General features: G+C 40.5%; 2 protein-coding genes and 1 long non-coding RNA gene across 20 annotated transcripts in view; 1 reads left to right on the forward strand and 2 right to left on the reverse strand.

Annotated features, from left to right (window-relative positions):
* CNIH3 (cornichon family AMPA receptor auxiliary protein 3) overlaps positions 1-7,906 on the reverse strand; it is a 47,024-nt gene extending 39,118 nt beyond the window's left edge. For 2 of the 5 annotated variants that reach the window (XR_014581391.1, XM_083828521.1), the window contains exon 1: positions 7,389-7,906. Coding sequence is in view for 3 of the 5 variants with exons in the window: in XM_083828521.1 (XP_083684647.1) it covers positions 7,389-7,469 (81 nt within the window). In the remaining 2 variants the exon portion in view is untranslated. The remainder of the gene's footprint in view (positions 1-7,388) is intronic. The other 3 variants (XR_014581392.1, XM_083828518.1, XM_083828519.1) reach the window with 3 other exon arrangements.
* Positions 7,208-12,064, forward strand: LOC310896344. The gene is made up of 3 exons (XR_014581409.1): positions 7,208-7,458; positions 8,193-8,403; positions 10,744-12,064. It is a non-coding gene; the product is annotated as an uncharacterized lncRNA (long non-coding RNA).
* Positions 12,065-12,230: 166 nt separating this feature from the next.
* LOC310896340 (uncharacterized protein) overlaps positions 12,231-25,458 on the reverse strand; it is a 28,924-nt gene continuing 15,696 nt past the window's right edge. For 5 of the 14 annotated variants that reach the window (XR_014581393.1, XR_014581394.1, XR_014581395.1 and 2 more), the window contains 2 exons: positions 24,352-24,450; positions 12,231-13,460 (listed from right to left, as the gene is read on the reverse strand). Coding sequence is in view for 2 of the 14 variants with exons in the window: in XM_083828523.1 (XP_083684649.1) it covers positions 24,365-24,450 (86 nt within the window). In the remaining 12 variants the exon portion in view is untranslated. Of the gene's footprint in view, positions 13,461-17,424; positions 17,565-18,288; positions 20,784-24,347; positions 24,451-25,458 lie in introns of those variants that run through there. The other 9 variants (XR_014581398.1, XR_014581401.1, XR_014581402.1 and 6 more) reach the window with 5 other exon arrangements.

The raw sequence follows: 25,458 nt of genomic DNA on the forward strand, positions 1-25,458 counted from the left end.
CTGCATCAAGTCTTGTTTGGCATCTTCATTGATGACTTGGAAGATGAGAGACGGAGCAAATTTGCAGGGGACACCATGCTGGGGAGGATCAGTTGACACACTGGAGGCTACAGCTGCCACTCAGAGTGGCCTTGACAAGCTGGACGAATGGGCCAGTGAAAGCCTCATGATGGTCAACCAAGGCAACTGCAAAGTCCTGTTTGTGGGACACACTATCCACACATAACATAATAGCCTGCCAGCAACCCAGCAGAAAAGGATCTGGCCATTCTGGTGGACAAAAGAGGGTTGCGTGCACAAGGAGAGACTGAGGGAAGTGGTTTTGGCTGTGGGGTAGGAGATCAAATTACTGTGTTCATTTTCCCGGGGCGGGTTTGACAGAAGTCAGCACAAAGGTTTTCTCAGGGGTGTGCACCACCAGACCGAGAGACAAAAGTTAGAAGTTGCACCCACAGAAGTTGCAACTGTGTGTAATAAAATACATGTTCACAGTGAGAGTGGTCAAGTACTGGAACAGGCTCCTGGAAAAGCTGTGGAGTCTCTGTCTGCAGAGGAATTCACAACTCAACCGGGCAAGGACTTGAGCAGCCTGGCCTAACTTTGAAATTAGGCCTGCCTTGAAGAAGAGATGTGACTAGGTGATTTCCTAAGTCTCTCCCAATCTAACTCTTTTTATGAGTTGATATTGTTTCTTTGAACAGGAAGGGGACATTTCTGAAGGTGTAATTATTACCCAGGGAACACAGGAACCATCCTGTTAATAAAACTGCACCTTGCTCTCTGAATAGCATCATGGCCACGAGTCAAAAAAAAAAAAAAGGAATTTCCAACTGTAAAACACTGGAACATGTTAATCTTGTAAATAAAATACTATTTGACATTTGTCTGCTTTTACCTCATGAACAGACTCTGTCCTGTGACGTTAGGTGACTATCCCTTTGAAGAATGGCAATAACAACAACAGTATTTACTTGTTTCATATTGGAAAGACTCTTTGTTTCCACAGAAAGCGGATGTGTTTTCAAAACCACCAACCTACAAACCAGTAAGTCCCTCAGTATCCCCTGCTTTTAATTCCTGTGAGACAGAGTTTGCTTGCCCGGTGGAGTCACCGCTAGCTGTCAGCAACAACACTGATTATAAATGAACTGCATGTCAGAGACACTGAGGAAGAGGAATGGGACAAAGAGATATCTAGATTCTCATTCTCTGCTCAGCTTCCTCCTCTTCTTTCTGAAAAACATTCTGATAGAAGGACATTCATGCTGGGAGGGGTGAAGGGGGCAAGGGAAGCAACTCAGCCAGAAGTCTGAGTGTTGAATTTTAAGAGTGATTGAACATAGTATTTGGTGACTGAATATACAAATGTATGTAATAAGAGCTAAAACCTCATGCCTCAGACTCAAGCAAGAGAGTGGCACTCACAGTCTGATGAAATACGACAGCTATATTGCCATGCTTATCAACAAGCATAGCAATTGAAAAAAGCACTACAAATATATTATTTGCCAATTTTGAGATAAAATCCCTTTAGTAAGTAGATTTTCCAACTAACCTTATGATTAACAACAAATAAAAACAAACAAACAAAATGGATATGTGACAATCAAATAACATTGAAACAGTCCTCTGCACATTTTTGAAGGAGGGAAGCACAAGACTCCACAGAGTAATTCATTGTATGTAGATAAGGGAGTCACTGTGACTTGTGAAGCATCTGGAGTTACGACCAGTGCCAACCATTTACAACATAAAACCTTTCTCCAAATAAATCTCATCATGACAATTCCAGTATATAGAGAGATCCTTTTTAATCTTTTTACAGCTTTTAAATCTGTGGTACAGCCAAAGACTTATACCATTTTTTAATTAATACTTAAGTATGACAAGGCGACTAAACTGAAATATATTTACTTTTCAATACATATTTTGTTAAGTAGCCTAAGCTGCCTGGCCTGGTATCTGTCTGTCAGCATTAATGTGACTAACTTCTGAAAGCAACGTGTAAGGGAGCTGTCAAGCTATGTTATAGCCAGACACATCAGACTTATTCCTTAAGCTGTCGTGACTATGAAACCTTCAGGGACAATGTGCTCAGTCGCTTAGATAGAGAAGAAAAATTCTTCAAAAAATATGTATAACGTAACAACAGTGTTTGTGTTCCTGCTCCTCAAACCTTAATTTCATTCTATTTTTAATCACGTAATTATCCGATATTCTCAGAAAACTGAATTAATGACTCATTAAAGTACAGAACTGAACTTCAATGACTGAAAGAATATTCAAGCTCAACCAAGTCTGTAAGGAAATTACTTTCTTTTCAAGGCAGGATCTAAAGTATTGTAAGGAGGTTAAAATGAGCTGACCAGCAGCCTTTGCTGAAGAGAAGTACAGGTTCAAGTGAGCTTACAGCTCTTTTACTGGACTCTGATAGAACAGCCAGCTATCCTCCAAACCACAGTTACAGATAAAATAAGCTACTGATACACAGAGAAAACTGATATACTAGCCACCAGTTTGTGGCCAAAGTGCTTTGCTCAAGTGAATTTGCCATCAGCACAAGCTTTAAATAATTATCTTGTGTGCTTTTTACTTATCTTTAGAAATAAGGTTAAACAATTTATCAAAAATTAAGCTAACAATTTTATGAGGAAGCCTAAGTGAGATAGATACTGAATATTCACCAAATTCCATTTATGTAACTCTTGGAGAGCTTTCAAATTTTTCTACCTACACTACTGCAAATTGAGTACTGATAAAATACAGTCCACATCAGCAGGACCATAAAGTGAAAAATAACAGAAGTGGCAACGTCTTCTACGTACATAGCACCTTCTGTTGGAAAGCAAAGACATTTTAGGGATATATGTGAAAAGATGTCATGCAGTACTTGGAGTTCAGTTCTATTATCCACACTTAGTAAATGAGAAACAATGAACAGAAAATTTAAGCCATCTGCTAAACATAACAAACAAAGCCAATAGAGGAAACAGCACACCACATAGTTTCCAATGGTTTCCTTCCTTGATATTCTCAAAAAAAAGGAACTAATTAAAAACTAAAAGTCCATCTTAGCCTACAATACTTTTTTCAGTCACTGCCTCCCACTGGTTTTAAATATAACTGTGATCTGGTAACTGTTAATTCAGGACAGAGTCATATGAAGGTAGTTTATTAGCATTAACACTGTCCTCAAACTCCAAAAGGATAAATAAACAAAGCAAAAAATATATACTCTGCTATTTTATTCTTCTTATTATTACATTTAAGTAACTATCACAGATTTCAGCACACATTACTCTTGCCGTGACACAATTGTTTCTAGAATCAATTGAATTCACAATTATATTGAAGAACTGCATAAGCCCAGCTGATGTGGTACAACTCCTTAGGCCAGCACCATTCATTTTTTCACTGGCCTAATACTCCTAATACTTTCTGGCAATCCTTAAGTACTACTGGTTATTAAGCAATTGCACACATTCACAGATACACTAGTATTAGTACAAAGAGATGGTCCACCATTTGAATTCATTTTTCAAACAGTAATGTCCTTACTACTTTGTTTTGTTGTGGTGTTATGAAATGGAACACTTTGAAAAGCTCTTTTCATAAAGCTTTCCTTAAAATAACAAATCTCAAAACAGATAATTTCACCTTAAAATATGAAGAAAGGGAAGGACTCTCTTACATGTAGTCAGATTACCCCAAAACAATGTATTTGTAGAGAATAATAGTGCTGCAGGACTTTGTACAAGTATGTCCTATATTAAGTGACAACACATAAACCAGAATTTGGTCACTTTCAGTCAACTTCAATTCAGACGTAACTGAAATCAATGGAGCTATACTAGAAAAGAACGTGGTATGTCAAATCTTACTGGGAGTTCAAAAAGACCTGACGTGGCTCGCTTAAATGTTAACAGGATGCTAAATCTTAGTTAAAATAGTTTAGGAATGGAGTAAAACTGCTTATGTAATTAAAATGCTGTTTATAAAGAGCAACAAGAATAGCTGAAGATAGCAAAACAAAGTGTCTGTGATGTTTAGTAAGAAGGCCATACGTTCTGTTCTTGAGTTTACAGCACAATCAGGTGCAGATATGTCATTATGCAGCTGACAGACCAAATCCTGCTGTTAGCTGTACCACACGACCCCACCAAAATACGCTCAGCTGTATTAGTCCAACAGAGAGGACACCTTGGTCAATATACATGTAAATGATACCACAGCTAGTAATGCAAATAAAGTGCTATCGAAACTTCATTTCTGAAACAGCTTACAGTCACATGCAGTATCTCTATGCGTGTATATCTTTTTTTTCCCCTCACAAGATATTTGCTCACTGAAGTTTTCTTAGCATTTTGATGCTAACTTCTTTTGAAGACAATCTCATTTAACTGATACACATTTGGCGAATATTGCTTCAAGTACAATCAACTTTACTAAACTGTGTAGCTATGAGAACTCAAACACAACACATTTAGACCTCAGACGAAAAAGTTTTATTAAATTTTGAAACATCTAATTCATAAAGTTATGCAAAGTTTACTCCAAACACCAGAAACAGCCTATATAATGTTTGAAACAGCCTATATAATTCTGTAATGGGAATGTAAGGCTTTATTAAATTCCACAGGATTGTTAGAAGAAACCAAGCAGAAAGATCACCATTCTCTACTAAATTCTCTAGCACTTTTCCACAACAGTGACACAAAAGTATAGATTTCTACATGATTTTTTAGTGTTGTGTCATTACAGATGGAGGTAATGTGATCACTGAACAATCTATACGTTTGAGAAATTCCCACACCACAGAAGCTTTTATTGAACCTACTACATCTATAGTAATAAAAACTATCACTCTTATAAAATCTATCTGACTACTGAGTAGGAAGAAAATGAGATTTTATTTGAGCCACTGTTAATTCATTCCAAATAACTGACCAAATTTCAGTCAGATTCTGGTCTGAACAACATGAAGTCCAAATGTTGCATTTTATACTTGTCCTTTAAAATAACATACAAAATAAAACAACATACAAAATGTAAATGCAGGTTCAGTCTTAGAACCCTGTAATCTTTCAATGTGATGAGATGCTCAGATTAATCAGCACTTTGTTCTTAGTAACAAAACATTAAAAAGAAAAAAAAAGCATTTTAACAGAAAAATGTAATATTTTAAATCCTCCGCTGCCATTATGAGAAACTATTTAAAATATGTCAACTGTCCCTTGCAAATATATTACAGAAAAAAATAAAGATGAAAATCTGGTTGCAGGGAAAGAGTAGGAGTTTTGTTTCCTGGGAAGATTTTCACAATGAGATGTTTAAGGTAAAAGAAACTCCTATGACTCAATACATAAGCTACATGTCAGACTACATTTAAGAAGAAATCAGGAACCAAATTATAACAGTTCTTATAGAAAGGACAATAGAAATTGTTTTGTAATAGGTATGCTTGAAAATTTGTTCTAGCAGGGTGTTCTATCTGTTATTCTATGACCTTCACACAAACCACGCACTTCAATAGGATTATCTATTTATAACAGGAGTACCAATTCTTGCTCTATTACAGTAGAATGGTGTTTCCAGCCATTTTCAATTTCAGTCCCTCAATAATTTTACAATGGATGTGAGAAACATGCGCCATACACATAAGCCTATTGACAAAGGGTTTCTTTTCTTCTTTACTTCTTACAGATCTCTGTAAATAATGGATTGCTCTCCATGGGTTTACAGACTGAAAGTTGAAAAATGTTTCACTAAATTTGCAGTGACTACACTGACCTATGTATGGAAAAATAATTTGCACCATTTGCTAGACATACCGTATGTCTTCAGCCAACAACAACTTCAGTCCAGGAAAAAGACAACTGCTGAAACACAGTAACAGACTTCAAATATATAAAAAATATTAAAATTGTGTTAGCAATTACAGAAATAACAGTGCAATTTGTAGAAAGAGATTCAGCAAACACTTAGAAAACACTTTTTAACTCTAACTGGTTTGAAGAATCTGCAGAATTATCCCTTTGGGAGACATTATGGTTTGTGGAAAAGCAAAGAAGGAAACATGAGTAATCATCTAAATTGTACTACCCCTTTTTTTCCAAAGAGTGGGAGTACAGTAGCTGACTCCTAGAGATCCTTTTCAGTCTTCGCAGTACACGACATCACCATCGCATTTTTTGTCATTTCATTAATAAGAAAAATTTTGTAACTGCACCATTAACTGTTCAGAACAATTAGATTTCAAAGAATCCTCTCAGGGGACTGCTTCCTACCTCTAACGTGCTTACATATAGCTAAGCTAGCAGCTTTACTCATGTTATAATAAAAATAAATTCTCTTTCTTCCTTGTTTGTTAGTTAAAGGAGTTTTTGGTGTTGCTTTTTCTTTTTTTCTTTTTTCTTTTTCTTTTTTTTTAATCTTATTCCATCAGGATATGCAAAGCCATTCACAGAATCGTAGAAAGGTTTGGGTTGGAAGGGACCTTAAAGATCATCCAGCTCCAAGCCCCCTGCAACGGGCAGGGATGATGCCCACTAGATCATGTTGCTCAAAGTGCCACCCAACCTGGATTGGTTGAGCTCTGTTTCAGCTTATCCTGCTCCCCCCTGAATGTTTACAGCACAAAGTTCTTTGTGTGATATACAAAGACGTACAAGACATAGTGTAAATAATTCCACACTATGTAACCACATAAGAGAACTTTAAATCATGCATATGGATAATTTCATCATTGGGGAAACGAACATATATTAAGTTACACACTCCTATCATAGCCACCCCTGCATACAGCAGGGAATGAACACCACCGCTTTCAAGTGAAATTGGTGAAGAAGGAATCGAAACACCAGTTCACGCATCACAAAGGCTGACAAAGTTTCAACTTCAAACACGACTTTTAAGAAAGTTGTCGGCGTAGTACTTATTGAAGGAAAGATCTGCTTCGCCTCTAGATACGTGGAGGCTTCTCCTTGACAGCGCTCTGTTCCTGGGCAACAAAAGCCACGTCCCTCGAAGAGCTCCGGCGTTAGCAGGGTTGATGCTGGGTGCACGGGCACCTTTATGCCAAGGGAAGTCAGCGGCGGCGAAGTTCTCCACACGCACGACGCTACCACGGCGCTCAGGGTGCGAGCACTTCCCAGAAGCACAAACAAGCGTATTCTTCATAAGCTATCACGGAAGCGCTTCCCTTGACGTACGTTTGTAAAAACTTAACTAGACACAGATATGCGTGTATATATCCCCACGGCGGTCTCAGGGGCCCTGCCCGCACTGCCCATGCCGGAGACCCCCGCCCCTGCTCCCGCTCCGCCTGCCCCTCGACGGCCCCCCCCCGGGGCTGGGGCCGCTGCTGAGGGCCCCCGCGGGGTACTCACATGCCAGATGGCGAAGAAGATGAGGGCGGCGCAGAGGACCAGCGACAGCATGTAGCAGAAGGCGGCGAAGGTGAAGGCCATGGCGGGGAGAGCCCCCCGTGGTGCCCTGGCGGGCACGGGAGAGCCGCGACCCCCGAGCCCCCGGGGGGTAGACGGGCGTCCGCGCCTCCGCCGCCGGCAGGGCGGAGTTCGTCGCCCTCGGACAGCACAAGGGAGGGGATGCTCGGCCCCAGGACAAAGAGCCGGCCGGGCCCGCCGTCGCTCCGGGAGGAGGCACGACGCGGGGGTGCGGAGCCCCTCCGCGCCGCCCCGACCCCGAGGTCTCACCCACGGCCCCTCCGGCCGGGCGCTCCCCGCGCCCCTCGCAGCGGCTCCCTCCGCTCCTCCGAGCCCGTCCCGCCTCCCGCAGCGCCGTGCCGGGCCTCCGCCCACCCTTTCCCCGCCGGCGGCGGCGAGCCCTCCACCTGCTGCTGGCGGCGGAGCGAGCTGCGAGCGGCCGGGCTTGCCGCCGCCCTCCCCTCCCCTCCCTTCGCTCCCGCCCTCGCGTGTGAGGCGCGGGGCTGGCTGGCGACGGCGATGGAGGCGGCCGGGGGGGCTTCGCCGCAGGGTGTGTGTGTGGGGGGGGGGGTCCTGTCACCTGTAAGGCGGTGTCTTCCGTCACGACCGCGTGTTTCTGACGGAAACCGTGTCACGACAGCGTGAGCGCGGTAATGAGCGTGGGCTATGAGCTGAGGTCGACTTGGGCCGGATCTTGAAAAAATAATGACTTGCCCAAACTTGCTTTTTTTTTTTTATTATTTTTAGGATGAGGTAAATCAGTGACGAGGAGGGCAGGAGGGGTAAGGCGCCCCTCTGAGGAGGAGAGCATGGCCAGAAGAAGGCTGAGGCGCTGCCGGGGGTCACCCGGCGCTGGAGCAGCCGCCCTCTCAGGAAGACAGGCAGAAACTGCCCAGGGGTGAATTAACTGCAACTGAGTCCCTCAGCAAAGTACTACCCTAAGATTCTTCTCCACAAGGTAAAAGGGTATTTCCCACAAGGAAAAGAGTATTTGCGGTTAGAGTAAATAAAAGACAAAGCCGTTTTAAACGACAATTTGGGAGATGGCGCTTTGTGACTTCTGGGTATTCACAATATCCAAACTGCTAAAGTATGTATTTAAAATCAGGAATGAAGGGTAAGCCTCTTCCTTCTTACCTGGTCTTTGACAGCTCCCACAGTGTCTCCAGACATGCCTTAACCATTTCTGCAGGGAGTTTAAGATTTACAACCAGTTCTTCTGTCTTTTTACCACAGCGGCTGGCAATACAGCAGGTTTGCAGACAAACAAACAAAAAAATCAGTAGAAAATACCACAGAACTACCAGAGGACTAATTAAAAAACATTCTGAAAACCATGGATGAAAGCTATAAGTTTGAAAAGTCTTTACAAAACCTGAAAGAATTTCAGTTCATAGCATTTTTTTCTGTCTATGGATGGAAGGGACTAACTTGGTTAAAATTATGGTATAGTATTTTAAACATAATGTGCACTTCTATCATGAGGGAAGAGTGCTGACTTGAACTGAGTGTCAAGGCCTGTAATTAATAAACCAATCAGGAATAAACTGATGGAAATAACCTTTTATAACTGCGCTGCTCTGGAATGTACATGTGATTTGATGATTTAATTAAGAAGGACAGAACACAGCAAATAATGAGCTTTGCTGTCATACAAAGATGCAGTAAGTGTATTGTAATACTTTGACCTTTTTAATTGCTTTGTGTCTGAAATTCTGCAGAGCATACACTTGAGAAAGTAAAGGGTTTATTCATAACCACACATTTTGAAAAGAGCTGAAAATGAGCTGTAGAAGCAGCTTTGGATTTTATGTAGTTTTTGTTTTATTTTGTCCTGGTTGCTTTAAAACCTGGATATACATTACCTATGCTAAGATTCATCACAGAGCACCCAGTGCTTCCAAGAAAACAAAAATAAAATGTTTTCTTCTGGAGCACTTACGAGCATGTATGTATACACACACATATATGTTTATAAATAAAAATATACTATAGGTATCATTAAAGACAGACATGGAAGCAACGATTAAGTATCAATTCAGACTATAAGGTAAATATTCTCCTGTTTTCCACTGCCTCTTATCCTCATTTACATTTCAGTTATGTATTTGGAGCTGTCTGATGAACACACAGGTGAAATATGTTTCTCGTTTTGCAAAGCGACAGTTCCACAGCCAAATGCTTCCAATATTGCACAGTCTTTCCTGATATTGATTTCAAAACATGTATTTCCCATTGGCCCTACTTCTAGTCATTAATCATTGTTAATGACTGACTAATTACAGAAATTCCTGATAAAAAGTTAAAGAAAAAGCTATCAAGATGATTTTACTATGTTTTTGTCCTATCACCTTCTTACGTTATACCATAAAGATATCTTACGTATCCTTAGATATTTAACTGATGGAAAACAGTGGAAAGATTTTGGCTTCACTTAGTACATCTCTGAGATTTGTCTAGGCTACACAGTAATCACTAAAAATGTCTTCCTTATCTCCATCTCATTAGAAACTCATTGCAGCTTTGTGTGTGATGAGGACATCACAGCAGGGAGCCATTCCTATGTCATTTCTGAACTAGATTACTGCACATCATGGTAACTGAGGCAAAAGGTGAAAATAATTTAGATGTGCCTGCCCCGTATTTCACTGGCTTAAGCCCTGTGAACACAGCAGGAACATAAGACTGTCTATTAGCTCTGCGTTCACTTTTAAGGTCTTGGTCCTTCAAATAAACTAATGGTTCTGACCCTAACTGCATGAGAAATTACAGTCCAGGACCCAGCTGTGCTCCTTCGAAGTAATGCACATCACAGAGACCAGAAGGGATGGTTTGAGAGCTGAGGGTGCTGCATTATCAACTGAAGGGATCTGGAACAAGCACAGCAGATGTACAGAATATGATCAAAAAATATTTTCAAAACTGTTATTTTTACACTTCCCAAAACAAACAAAATGACATCCACACATCAAGACACACTATGTACACTTCTAAGGGACTGGCCAATGGACACGCCCAGGCTGGAGCAGGGGCAAGGAGAGGAGTTCATTGCAATGTTAAACCCTGTGGCTTGGTCCAAATGGGTTGGAGATTGTAACAGATACAACTTTAAAATTTTGTAATTCATTATTTAAATTGCATGTTATAGGAAGTCCTAGAGCAGGAACCCCTTGCTGCTAGCCAGGCCAGGGGAGGGGGAGGAATTAGGATGTTAAACGATACAGCCTGGTCCAAGGGTGGAGATTGTGACGGATGTACCTTTAAATTGTTGTAAACCATGATCTTATTTACATGTTAGAAGACATCCTGTAGCAGGAACCATTCAAACCAACAGAGCACGAGCATCACAAGAAGCAGCGCAAGTGCAGCAGTGACACGACCTGAGCTGACTGTGATGTCCATCTACTGCACACAACACACTGCCTCTGCTGTGCTGAGTGACCACCACAACAGAGAATAAAAGAATCTAAGTTATGGACTAAAAGAACTCAGTGGATATTTTGTGGACTTTTTATGGACATCTACCTGGGGTGGTCCATAGACTACGGGAATTATATTTGTGTATTCATTGAAAGGTGGTGATTAATTAGAATGTGTTGGAAAGTGTGGAACCTGAGCATGACAAAAGAGGCATGGAATAAGTGGCGGATATAGTCATGGTTTTGGCTAGGATAGAGTTCATTTTCATCTTAGAGGCTTGTATGATGCTATGCTTTCAATTTTAATGAAAACAGTGGTGATAACACACCCGTGTTTTCAGTTGTCATGGAGCAGTGCTTGCACAGAGTCAAGAACTTTTCAGCTTCTCTTGCTGTCCTGCCAGTAAGCAGGCTAGGAGTGCACAAGGAGCCAGGAGGGGACACAGCCAGGACAGCTGACCCAAACTGACCCATGACCTGTACCATACCACGTGACGGCATGCTCAGCAACAAAAGCTGGGGTAAAGAAGGAGGAAGGGGGAGATGTACGGAGTGATGGCACTTGTCTTCCCAATAAATTGTTATGCATGATGAGCCTGCTTTCCTGGCAGTGGCTGAACATCTTCCTGCCAATAGGAAGCACCAAATTAATTCTTGTTTTGCAAGGAATCTCCAGCTTTATCACTTCTGACTAACTGAATTCCTTCAGAGCTGAAAATGGAATAATAAATTTTGTGAATAAATAAGCTATGAGAAACTCTTCACCCGTCACTGAAGATCTAGCAGAGCCTTGCTGGTTGCTCCTACCTACTGCAGATGCTATTAAATTCCACTTCATGTCTCCATCATTCTAAAGAAAGAAGCCAGAACTAAGTCAAACATGTGATGTCCTTCTTCTGAGCTCTTCTCAGAAGGAAATGAAATTCTGTCACATTAAATGAAATTTTCCTCTTCTTTCTCTCTTTATACAGAGACTGCTATTGCTAATGCATGCTCATCCCTATTACCCAGAAAACAACAGTCTGATGCAGTAAAACAAAGAGCTGGTGTCTTTGCTGTAGTTTTGAGAATTTTCAGTATTTCACCAAACTGACATATGTGTTCTATCTGAATTCATGGTCTTAGTCATTTTTAACTTGCACGCATAAATGAGTAGCTTCAATATGGTGTTCATGAATAACAGTGTTGACTAATGAATACATAAACGTTAGTTTATGTCTATATTTATTTATGTTTAATTTTTTTTAAAGTGTGTTGCCACAGGTTTATGAGGGGTGGGTACATCCACAATGTGAAAGGAAGGAGAGGCTATACAGACATTACCAGCACATACTGCAATGCCAGTACAAACGGACTGGTTGCCGTCTCCTCAGGACCTTGTAGCTTTGCCTCGTTGTCCTCTCCATCTGATAAATTAATATCAGTTTTTACTTATCTCATTTTAAAGAAGAAAAAAAATCAATAGCTCAAGTCCCAAGAGTTGTACTATTAGCATAACAATACCAGAAGTGATTATCAAATGCTGAATTTAGTTAAAGATTGTCCAAACTGATCCCCTAAGCTCCTGCAACTTTGAAACATATTCATCATGTTTTGCCAGCAAGAAAACTAAAAGCCCATAAATAGGGATTTTTTTATTTTAAATTTTTAAATTCAAAAATTTTTATTTTAGGAGTTAAACTAATGATGTAGCACTGTATCACTTTGAATTTCAGTTCCGTCAAAGTCCCTCATAAAAATTATTTTAGTACTTGACATGAGCCAAAGAATTGATTCGTAAATTGGGAAAATACCAGAAGAAAAGGTTGGAGGTGGCAATGGAGGAGTGGGAACATGTTTAATAAGAAGTCTCATGAGAATGGCAGTGCTGAAATATCATTCCTATTCTAAATATAAATCTTCAATACACTAACCGTCCTGTTTTTAACAACATATGAAATATTCCTAGTCTAAAGCAGAAGCAGCAAGACTAAATGATTCTTTGTGATTTATCCATCTCTTACAAGGAAGAGAAAGAAAAGGTTGGAAATCCTGGCTGGAGGTTCTCGTACCATTTATACCATAAATATATTCTCTTAATTTGGATTCTCTACTTTTTCTTTCTGTTATACTGAAAAGTCTAAATAAATTTGCCTAGACCATAAGGTCAGATAATGAATCTTTGGGTCTAGCTTTATATTTGCTAGATCTTTAGCAAATATTCAGAATGCTATCAGGAATACTCATTTTTATGGTAGAAATAGCTACAAGAAACAGTGATTGTGGTACAGGCAATAAAGACAATTCTTCCCTCTTTTGATTTATTTTTGGAAATTATAAAATCTATGTTATTCTGAGATACCTTTTGCCAAGTTCTATATATTCTGTACCTATTTCATGACTGATGAAATTAATCAAAAACGACAAGGTACACTTAATTTTGTTAAACCAATTGTCACTTTTATTTCAGAGACAAAAGTAGCTGAGCAGTAACAGGTGTCAGTGCTAGTCATCCATTCTTTCCAAATGGAGCTATCTTGTGTTATTTCTTGAAGACTTTACTTGTCACTCAGTACTCTGAAGCAGTTGTTCACCGGAAGATCAATGAAGCACAAGCCTAAGAGAAATGGAAGAGATAAATGTGATCTTAACTAATCATTACCTGGGAAGAGAACAATGACTCATGTCAACTACATAAAGTTAAACAGCCTTTAAGAAACTATAATGACTCACAAGTATTGCATACACACACACAAAATAATTCTTAGTTCAAGGTACTTAATTCTTCTATAGAGAAACTAAGTCATCTTCTACATGAACCTTTAGCAGCTTCACATTAATGTAACTGCCCTGGCATCAGCCAGATAAGTGATTCAGAGTAGTAGATGCTATCACTATGTTTCTTGCTGACCAGGTTACATAAATTATTGACCTAATGTGTGTGGGGTTTTGTTTTCTTTGTTTTGTTTTTTTACCTAACAGATGTAAGAGTTTCCTTTAATTGCAGTTCAAGCAACATTCAAGATCAAATTGACTTCAAGCAAGTTTTCCTTATGGACTTTCACATAGTTATCTAAAAATTTTTTTCCAGTAAATATCTAGGTGGGAGGTTATTTGGTTTTCTGAAGCATTCATTTTAGTGACAGTAGTTCTGTATCTATTGAAACAATTATCATAAGCAATATTATTAAGTTAACCAAAACTAATGAAGTCAACAGACTAGGGCTTGAAGCAGAAGCAAAGATGACAAAACCTTTGACATATTCTTCTACAGTATTCTCCTGGAGAAGATGGCAGCCCATGGCTTGGAAAGGTACACTCTTTTCTGGGTTAAAAACTGGCTGGATAGCCGGGCCCAGAGAGTGGTGGTGAACAGAGTGAAATTCAGCTGGTGACCAGTCACCAGTGGTGTTCCCCAGGGGTTGGTATTGGGGCCCATCCTCTTTAATATTAAATATTGATGATTTGGATGAGGGAATTGACTGCACCCCCAAAAAGTTTGCAGACGACACCAAGTTGGGGGGAAGTGTCGATCTGCCGGAGGTTAGGAAGGCCCTGCAGGGGGACCTGGACAGGTTGGGTCAATGGGCAGAGGCCAATGGGATGAGGTTCAACATGGCCAAGTGCCGGGTCCTGCACTTTGGCCACACCAACCCCACACAGCACTACAGGCTTGGGGCAGAGCCTCTGGAAAGCTGTGCAGAGGAAAAGGATCTGGGGGTGCTGACTGATGCTCGCCTCAACATGAGCCGGCAGTGTGCCCAGGTGGCCCAGAAGGCCAACGGCATCCTGGCTCGTGTCAGGGACAGTGCAGCCAGCAGGAGCAGGGAGGTGATCGTCCCCCTGTACTCGGCTCTGGCGAGGCCGCACCTCGAGTGCTGTGTTCAGCTTTGGGCCCCTCACTACAAGAAGGACATCGAGGCCCTGGAGCACGTCCAGAGAAGGGCTACGAAGCTGGTGAGGGGTCTGGAGCACAAGTCCTGTGAGGAGCGGCTGAGGGAACTGGGGTTGTTTGGCCTGGAGAAGAGGAGGCTCAGGGGAGACCTCATTGCTCTCTACAATTGCCTGAAAGGAAGCTGTGGGGAGATGGGGGTCGGCCTCTTCTCACAGGTAACTAGTGACAGGACTAGAGGGAATGGCCTCAAGTTGCACCAGGGGAGGTTCAGGTTGGAAATGAGGAGACATTTCTTCTCAGAAAGAGCACTCAGGCACTGGAACGGGTTGCCCAGGGAGGTGGTGGAGTCACCGTCCCTGAGGGTGTTTAAGAGAAGGTTGGATGTGGTGCTTAGGGACATGGTTTAGTGGGTGACATTGGTGGTAGGGGGATGGTTGGACCAGATGATCTTGGAGGTCTTTTCCAACCTTAATGATTCAGTGATTTTATCAGTACTGGAATTTATAACTCCTGTTAATGACCTATAAGTTACTATTGTCACTAATGTGCATATGGATGCTGCCTTCTGAAAGGTGCTTTGAGCAGATTCAAAGTACCTTTGAGCTGAAAATCAGAGTGCATTTTTGCTGATTTGAGCTGCTGAAGAGTCTTCCACTGCAATCATCTGCATACAACTAGACAGAATACAGATACTCAGTGGAAATCACACTGCAGCAAAAGGTAATATACTGGACAGTCTCCTGGTTGTTTTTCATATAGTTGCTCTGGCCCAGATGGAGAACGCAATTTGTGATAATTAGTGTGCAAATTTCTAAATGTTGCAGCTTAGCTGCCCTAATTCCCACCAAGGCCACTTTCTCTTAGGAAGAGAAAGTATGGTAGACTATTTTGCACTTAGCACTGAAGTGTCTCCAGCAAAAATAGCAAACTGCAAATTCACACTTGAAATCTTATTAACTTCCTTTTGCTAAAATTCAGATATTCAGGGGAGGTGGTTTGGAGCTAACTAGCAGAGTAATAGATTCCCAGATAAAAAGTCTATCATAAAAGTGACAAAATTCAATACAACGAATTGAGATGATCTATGTCCACAAAGACATAGATCATAGAACTCAGCATTACTGAGTTTATTTTTCCCTTGAAGAGGAGAAACTTCTTCTAGTGCATCCCAAAGAAGCAGGTAGAATTACTGAAAATGAGCTTAAGTAGCTGAGTAAAGAGTTTGATATGCAAAGCAACTAACTTCTAATCCAAGCAACTAGGAGAGCTAAATGGGTTGGCAAGGTGTGCACACTGCATTGAGTCTGGAGTCTTCCTCTGATGTTTTTTTCACTTGACTGTCTGACATAAGAAAACTCAGTTCTTATCAGAAAAGTGTCTGACTTGCAAAATTAAGTGTACCAAGCCCAAATATTCCCCACAATCTCGGTGTAAGTGACGAGGAACGAAGGCTTAATTACAGTTCTGCTCCAGCAAATGGTACCTCCACATTAATATCCAGAAACTGCACTGGGGATATTCTACTGTCTACCCATTCCAACATTATCCTACATGGATTATTTTATCCTGAAGGGATGCCGGGTCTGAATTAAACCCAAGTGCATTACTTTGTTTCCAACTCTTTGTTTGCATTTACAAATATTGCTTGTTAACAAGGGTGAGACTTTGTTTCAAGTTAATAAAAACATGCATATAAAACATTGATCATTTGTCCAGAGGGTAGTTCTGTCTTTTCTGAAGGCATAATTTAACAGTGCTCTGTAAAATGCACAGAAGACTGAGAGCTGCTTTAAGTTAAGTATATTTACTTAAATGTTTAGCAACATTTTTTCACTTTCATTTCTTAGAAACCAGATGTAGAGAGTTAAAAATGAATAAAAGAGACTTGTTGACTTATAAGACGCAAAACTGAAAATGTTGCCTCTGTTAGCTATGAAATTACATGAACAATGGATGCCATCTTCTATTTTCCACTACGGGAAGAGTCTTCTTTAAGATGACAACTTTCCGTTTAGAAACTCAAGTCACAGAAGCCTTATTTTTGATTTATATTGCAAGGTAAATGAATATTCAGTTTGTTCAAATTTCTAGGCAAAATATGAAACCAAACCAGAGGGAATCTCCAGACAAGTTAAGAACAACTGCCTAACTGCATTTCAGTCCAAAGTTGCACCAGCCATTGTTGCATCAACACATTTAATGCACAGTCTCTTTTGTTAACTTATTTAGTGTCTTCTGCTTCTGCACAACAGGTACGAATTCCAGACCCTACAATTTTCTGATCCCAAATCTAAGGCATCTGAATTTGCTGCCATAGCCTCTTATGAAAGCAGGTCATTGCATAACTTCGTATCTCCAATATCTGTCAAATTCATAGGGGGTAACAGCAGATATTCACCCATCTCTCTATATTTCTTAAGTGAGTTTCTGCTTCAATATGCAAGTTTTGTGGTATCTGTATGTATTGTGAAAATGTGCTTTACCTAGGTAACTGATATTTTACTAACTTTGACAGAAATAAAAGTGTTTACTAAATACTACAAAACACTATGAGACAGTGAGATATCCAGAAAATGTCCCTGCAAGCAAGCCAGTTTACCTAAGTTTACCTACTCAAACACATTTCCAGTATGATGTATATTTAAAAAGTTGCTATGATCTCAGAGCAACTACGTATCTGAGAAATTCTGAAAGACAGCTGAGGTTCCAAAAGTCTGGTAAACACCATCTTCAGAAATGGACAAAAGGAAAAGTCAAGGAATTATAAACATCTTAGTATATTTATTTATTCCATAAGTGATCTGTTAATTTGAATTAAGCAAGTACCTAGAAGTGAGAAAAAATATAAAAGTTAGTAAGGATGAATGACAAATTAAAGGTAAATTTGTATTAAATGAAACAAACTTCTTCCTGTAACAAAGTAACTTGGGTAATAGAATATAATAGAATATAATGTTATAGAATATAATAGAATATAATAGAATATAATAGAATATAATGTTCTTCGTTCACTACAGATAGAATAACATGTAATTGTCTCAAATTACAAAAAGGAATGTAAATTAGAAATTAGGAAGAGTTTTCTGTTGGTAAAAACAATGAATTAATGGGATAGATTTCACCACAGAGGCCGATTCCATGAATTGGAATATTCCAAGAGCAGTTTACACAGAGTTTTTCAAGAAATATATGGAAATACTTCATCTTGTTTTTTGTTAGGTGATTAACTCAGTAGCATTTTGGTGTACCTTCCAACTGTATTACATATGATATAAAAATATTTTAAGCCAGAGAGAGAATGTTCTAATTTGTTTTAATTAAGTTAAGTAAGTAAGGGAAAAACCTACTGGCTCATTTCACAAAGACTTCACTGGAGCAGTCTCCAACAAAAGAAGCGTCAATGCCATTAACCAACAACATGCAGCAACCACATTACAGCAGGGATCGTGCTCAGGTTGAACAGCAGGCTATGAGACTTCTACGAAGCAGTTTTTGAAAAGCTATTAACCCCTTCATGGGTGGTTATAAGTATTTTTCTGTTCCCTGTGAATATAGATTCCTAATAGTCATATAGGAAAACTTTTTTGTTGTTTTTGTTTTTCTCAAATCAAATAACACTTAAAATAGATGAGCATATGGACATGATATTATAATAGATTCAGATTATTGTGTAGGCTTTAAACCAGAACGTGCCTAGAAAAATCAACCCTTTGTTTGCATCTGCAAAATAAAAGCAGGTATAGGAGGAGAACACATCATCTCACTTCCGTTTCAGAGCTGCTTAACAACCAAGTTGCACAACTAAGAAAAGGCAACAGGTGGTAGTAGTAGGTAACTCTCTTCGAGAGGTGTGGAGGCACCCACTTCCTGACCTGACACACTCTCTAGAGAAGTGTGCTGCTTAGCAGGGGCTCTTATCAGGGATGTCACCAAGAGACTACCAAGCCTTGTCCAGCCCACTGACTTTTATCTGCTGCTGTTGTTTCATGTGGGAATCAACGATAAGACAGGAGCAGCCTGAGGAGAATCAAGAAAGATTACAGAGCTTTGGGAGCAGTGGTAAGGGACTCAGGAGTGCAGGTAGTTTTTTCATCAGTCCTCTCAGTTAAAGGGATGGGGTTTGGAAGGGCCATTCAAATCTGGGAAATCAACAAATGGCTACAGGACCGGTGCCACAGCCAAGGCTTTGATTACTTAGACCATGGGACTCACACTGAGAAACCCAGTCTGCTGGGGGCTGACGGGGCCTGCCTGTCAGAGAAGGGGAAGAGCATCTTCAGTCACAGGCTTGCCAAGCTGGTGAACACAGCTTTACAGTAAAGATTCCAGGGGAAATTCAATCCATCCCACTCCTCCCAGTTTGAAGCCAGTATCAGCAATAGATGCCCAGGCCTGGAGGAGGGTCACAGGTCAGCAGCAGAGCACCTGAAGACCAGCACTAAGGAGTTCCAGCCACTGCAGCCAGTAAGGCAGCTTCACTGGGGGCCCAGCTAAAATGCTTTTATGCTAACACACATGGCATGGGCAATAAACAAGAGGAGTTAGAGATGTATGCACGCCTGCAGGGCTATGACCGCATTGGCATCACAGACATGTGGTGGGATGGCTCCCATGACTGGAGTGCTGGAATGAAGGATATAGGCTTTTCAAGAAGGACAGGCAGGGAAAAAGAGGAGGAGGTGCCGTCCTCTATGTCAGTGAGCAGCTGGAGTGCATGGAGCTCTGCATGGGGATGGATGAGGAGCTGACAGGGAGCTTATGGGTCAGGACTGAAGGGAGGGCAGAAACAGGTAACATTATAGCGGGGGTCTGCTACAAGCCACATGACCAAGAAGACCAGGCTGATGAGACCCTCTATAGACTGGTAGAAGCAGTCTCATGTTCACAAACTCTGGTCCTCATATAGGACTTCAACCACGCCAGCATCTGTTGGAGGGACAGCACAGCAGGGCATAGGCGATCAAGGAGATTCCTGGAATGCACTGATGATACCTTCCTTCTTCAAGTGATAGAGGAACCAACGAGGAGAGATGCTATGCTGGACCTCATTCTCACCAATAAGGAGGGGCTGGTGGGGAATGTGAAGCTCAAGGGCAGCCTTGGTTGCAGTGAAAAGTGCAAGAACTCATGCATTGAGGTAAGGACACTTTGAAAAGAAAGAAGTAAAAAAAAAAAAAAAAAGTGGAAAGAAAAGAAAAAGGAGAAAAAAAGAAAAAACAAGAAAAAGAATAAACAACACAATTTGATGCACAGTGCAATTGCTCACCACCAGTTGAATAAGTGGCCAGTCCCTGAGCAGTGGCCCCCATGGCCAACTCCCCTCAGTTTTATTGTTCAGCATGATGCCATATGGTATGGAATATCCCTTTGGGATCCCTTTGGGAGGGTTGTCCTGGTTCTGTCCCCTCCCAGCTTCTTGTGCACCCCCAGCCTCCTCGCTCGCAGTGCAACAATAGAAGTAGAAAAGTTCTTGACTCTGTGTAGGCACTGCTCTGCAACAACTAAACCGTCAGTGTGTTATCAACATTAATCTCCTCCTAAATCCAAAGCATAGCACCATACTAGCTACGAGGAGGAAATTTAATTCTGTCAGACAAAATCAGGACAAAGCTGATGGGGTTGAGGGTCCCAGTCTCTGAGCTGTGGTGGCAGAAGAAATCCAGCGACCCTCCAGATGATAAAGGAACAACACAGATGTTTTCTATTTTTCAAGTTTTGATCATCTGACAAGAAGAAAATATTTTTGTGCTGTCTGAAACAATAGCAATTACCTGTAAGAACATCATGTTCTGGAAGGGTTAGAAGGTATGCAGTTAGAATTTACCTATTTTATCCAATGAGTGATTACATTTAAAGTAGGTAAACAGGCCTGGAAGCAAAAAACTACTTACTTAGGCATGAACCTAACCAGCTGAACTTAGACTTCAGATAAGTAAATGGTTCCATGAGTAGTTCCCAATTAATAGATTTCTCAAATTGCCTGCCAAACTGCAATGTTACTTGCCATTGCATGTTTTCAAATAAAAATCCAATCCTGAAGCACTTCTAAATAGAAAGAATACATATATATTACATACACAAATAATAGATCTACTTTTCAGAATATTCCACAGATACTCTGTGTGAACCACTCACAAAAAGAACGATTTTGAAGCGGATCCATTCCTCACAGTACACATTTAAATCAAATACTCAAAGAACCATGCAGGAATATATTTTGCATTTCATTTTTATTTTGCAGAGGATTTTAAACTAAAAAAAATAAGTTGTAAGAAATGCCTTCCTAAATTTAGTATTAGAGATATCATCTTTCTGGGTGTGAGCTCTGAAGCCTATATCACCAAAGTGGGGAAGGGAAATGGGTGATACAAATAGAGTGACAATCGACAAGAAAAAGGCCTTCTACTAGCCAGAATTCTACATTTGTAGAAATTCAAACCCCCTTTCATCACTGTAGCTCCTGAGAAGAACAGAGGTGTCTTAAAAAATATCAGTGTTGTAAAGAAATTCTAGGTATTAAGCTGTCAGTCCGCGTAATCATGTCAGTGTTATCAGCACGGCCCCGAATGCTGTCGTTTTAACAGAATTACGCAGAGTTAGTGCCCCCTGCTGTCTCTTCTTTTCCTGTCAGAGTGACTGATTAAAAGCCTTCACGCTGAACTGCACAAAACGTCCCCAAAGGGCAAATTAAGGATGCTGCACAAAAAGACACATTTAAGATGGAGTGTGAGCCCATATGCTGTTTGGGTGAGGTATCCTGGAGCTATGAAGAGCAGAGTTCTGTAGCAGCAGAATAACGAAGAGAGCAGCACGGAAACTTGAGCTTCAGCCCTGGCACACCATTGCTCCCAGCAGGCACAGAAACGACCGAGTCTCTTGTGGTGATAAAAACAAGTGAAATCTCGGCGGTCTGTCTTTCCTCACTCAGCACTGCATCTGCCACAGTCCTACCTCTTACCCCCAAATAGAAAGTTTAAAAAGATTCCAAATACTTCTGTGTTATGCTAGTGCCTAGAGGTCTCAAGAAATATTAGCGCCAGGGTATCCGCAGCTACCTGCTGGCACATCTGCGTAAACTTTCTAATGAACTAAACTGCAAGACATGCCCTAGATGCCTACCCAACACACCCGCTTCCTGCACGGGACAAACCTAGAGCCAACCCAAAATAAAACCCCTCCGATGCACACCACGTGGCTCTCAGAATGGCAGCACAACTTGTTTCTCTCTACAGACCCAATCCTCTTGGGCCACACTGGGTGGTAGAGTAGATCGATGACCATTCCCCCACTGAATGTCACTGCTGCCAGGGGCGGTTGTCTAACCTTTCCTTCTGCTAGCTGCTCATTCCCAGTCCATCCATTTTCCTAGCACCACCAACCATCTGTCAACACACATGGCTTGTTTAAGTTACAGACTCCATTAAATACTAATTTTTAGCTAGATCAATTTTACTGTGTGATTAAGAAGGGGGAGGGGGAGGAATGTCCCTTTTTGCAGCATTATTGCATGTCCTAGATTGGCTTCAACTAATCTGAAACTTCTGCCCTAAATCAAATAAAGGTGTGAGGTGCCAACAGATGCAATGGCATGTTCAGAGTTATACAGCACATTCCCAGCACAGCTGGGCTGAAATCCCTGAGTGATCAATGGCTTTGATTTTATTTACCTAATTTTTTTAATTTCTCCATTGGTCTCTTTCCTCCTTCCCTGTACTTCCCCAGGAACAGTACACAATCTAAGTGATGATGAAGCAAAGCTACAGTACCCCATCGGAGCAGAGCAGCAGACAACACTTTTTGAAGAAGAATGTCTGTTTATATGATTTTCTATTGTCAATCAGCAACCAATAACTGTGTGCTTTTTCTCAAAGATTTCTCTTTAAACAGGACTGTTCAGTAGTCATAGCAATGAATTGGTCAGTTAATTAGTTCTTCCCTTTGGTATCTGTGCTTAAAGAGAAAAGAGAAAAGCAAAACAAACAAACAAACAAACAAAAACACCACACACAAAAATAGCAAAGAGAAGGGACAGTCCTGCCTTGCTGACACAGAGGTGTTTCAGTAACGGAGAAGAGCACCTGTTTTCCCTGGCAGCTTCCACTCTAGCACTATTTACAATTCACAAGATCCTTCTTTGATTACAAATGAGTTGATCATTCCAAAATTCTGTCAAAAACATTTGTGTTTTCTCAGTTGTGTTTTCTAAGCTCATAAATTGCAAGTCCTCCGTGTAACAAAACTGTTTTCAAAGCTTCCTGAACCAAATGCTGCACTTGCTCCAGCCAAGTTTGTTTACAACTTTGAATTAATATTTGCTCTCATACATGGCACAGTGACCAAGACTTGTTCTGAGCATGCGAGGTGCCTTTTGGCAAAATAATTGCACAGAAAACACTGGTGGTAGAAGGCACTGCACTGTGCTTCAGGTGGATGTGTGGCAGAGAATACATCACGATTTCACATTCAACTCAGGATGGAAAGCTTTTCAGACTGACATCAACACTACAAGTCACAGCATGTTCTGGAAGGGTTTTCTGGGGAGCAAGATGAAATTTCTGTCATTTGGGGTCTGAGAAGGTCCTTCAGTCTCAAGAAAAAAGAATTTATCCATCTTCTCTGACATTTATTTATATACACCAACCCTAAAAAGCCATTTTCAACTTTTGAACTCCTGTGACTTAGTAAGATGGCACGATCTGTATTACATCTGCTGTAGCAGTATTTAAACAAACATACTTTAAAAATCTTGCTCACACCTAGTATCCAGAAATCCTATTTTGCATGTATTATTTTTATACCTCAATATTCAAAACACAAGAAGGCAGGAGTTTGACCTGGTAATTATTAAATGTTGCATCCTGATACAGAATCAGCTTGCTTGCTCTGTACTCTATACTTGTTATTTTATTCTGTGTACCATCTGCAGGAGCCAAGTCTAACATTCACGTCTATCTCCTCTGACTGCTGTGTAAGTCAGCAGCCTGTCCTCTTTTCACCCCTTTTCACATTCACATGCAGCCCTGTCAGGGGTTGTGCAAGAAGCAGATTATGAGGGTGGACCCACTTGTTTTGATCTCCTGACAGAGCACTCCAGCTCACCCTGCTCTCAGCTCTGGGGCTGCTCCCACAGTCACCTTATGGCTTTCTTTTTCCAGTCCTAAGCTCTCATCTTCTTTCACCTTTTTTTTTTTTTTTCCCTCCCTGAAATACATTAATAAATGAATATGTGCATCTAGCAGCCATCAGCTGCAAAGCGCTGGTTTGTCACAGAAGTGTAGTGTGGAAGAGGGATGTGTCTAGAAGTTTAAGGCAGAAGGCTGCACTATCACTAGGTCTCAGGGCACTAGCTAATCAGTAGGGGTGCAGCTTTATTGAAAGAAGTGTATTTTATGATATTTTTGCATGTAACTGAAACATTTTGTTTCAGTGAAACATCAGAGAGCCTTCATCAACCACTGGCCTGCTACATCGTAGTAAGTAATAAAAATTAACCAGAGATTCTTTTCCTGAGCATGCCAGGCCTGGTATGCAGGAAGGAATAAAATACAACAACACTCATGCTCTTCCAAACATGCTCTTCCCAACACATAAACTAAGGTAAATACCTACATACATGTCAGACTTCATTATTCTTTCAGCATACTCTTTTTCCTATAAGTCAAGTATTGGAACATGACTCTTCCAGCTAGCACATATCTGTATCTTCTTTTATCTGAAAATGCAAATTTGCACAATGTGAGTTGTAGTTTCTTATTCACAGGATAAGAAAACACTTTTGAAATAAAGAATACAAAGCCATGCAGATTAAAAAAAAATAGAAAAGAAAAAGAAACAAACAAACAAAAAAGAAAAAACCCACTTCCCAAACAACCCACTTCATAATATAAACAAAAAATCTTGACCTTACTGCACTTATTAAAATCCTGTCTAGAATAGGATGGCAAGATGCCCGAGACTTTGTTTATGCTGGTTAGCAAAAAATTCTGTAAATAAAGTAAAAGGCAAACTGTTTTCTAACATGATTTGTCCATTCTGTGTGGACTAAAGTCAAGCTTTTTAAGGTGAAAAAGCAACGATAACAAACACAAAAACCACAAGTGAGGTTGAACCAAGCTACCTGTAACATGAAAGAAACAAGAGCAGGCATTATCGATGACCCCGAGCCAGCATTCAAGTCATTTAAATATGGAATAAACAGTGAAGGAACACGAAGCAAAAACAAATTTTGGTAGCAAACATCCCTGCTTCAGGATTTATCTCAAGAGCAAAAGATCCATTCACCATCTGCTTCTGAAGACTAAACCAGAATTGCACCAACTGCAGCCATACATTGTACATCAGTAAGCATCAGTATATATTCTTGTTCGATCATTATGTCATGTTCCTTTATTCTTATCAGAAGGTGGAAGACAACCACTCTGCTTTTTCTTTGTAGTGCAGTTCAGAACACCATGTGAGAATCTTAGTTGGTGTAGTAAACAATGCATTTTAAGAAGTACTATTTCATTTTCTTGGGGTGCTCTCTTCTAGCCATTTCCATCTGCTGTTGCTTATGGTATCTTTAGACTGTAAGCTTTTGGGAGTAAGGACAAACTTTTCTTTGTGTCCTTGTAAAGATTACGACAACAGGGTCTAAAACCAGGGCAACTGGCGTTTACAGGAATCCAAATAATGACATGCAAAAAAAAAAAAAAAAAAAAGCTGTGTTTTTCCTTTTAAA

This window comes from Anser anser (assembly GCF_964211835.1).
Source record: "Anser anser genome assembly, chromosome: 3".
NCBI lineage: Eukaryota > Metazoa > Chordata > Aves > Anseriformes > Anatidae > Anser > Anser anser.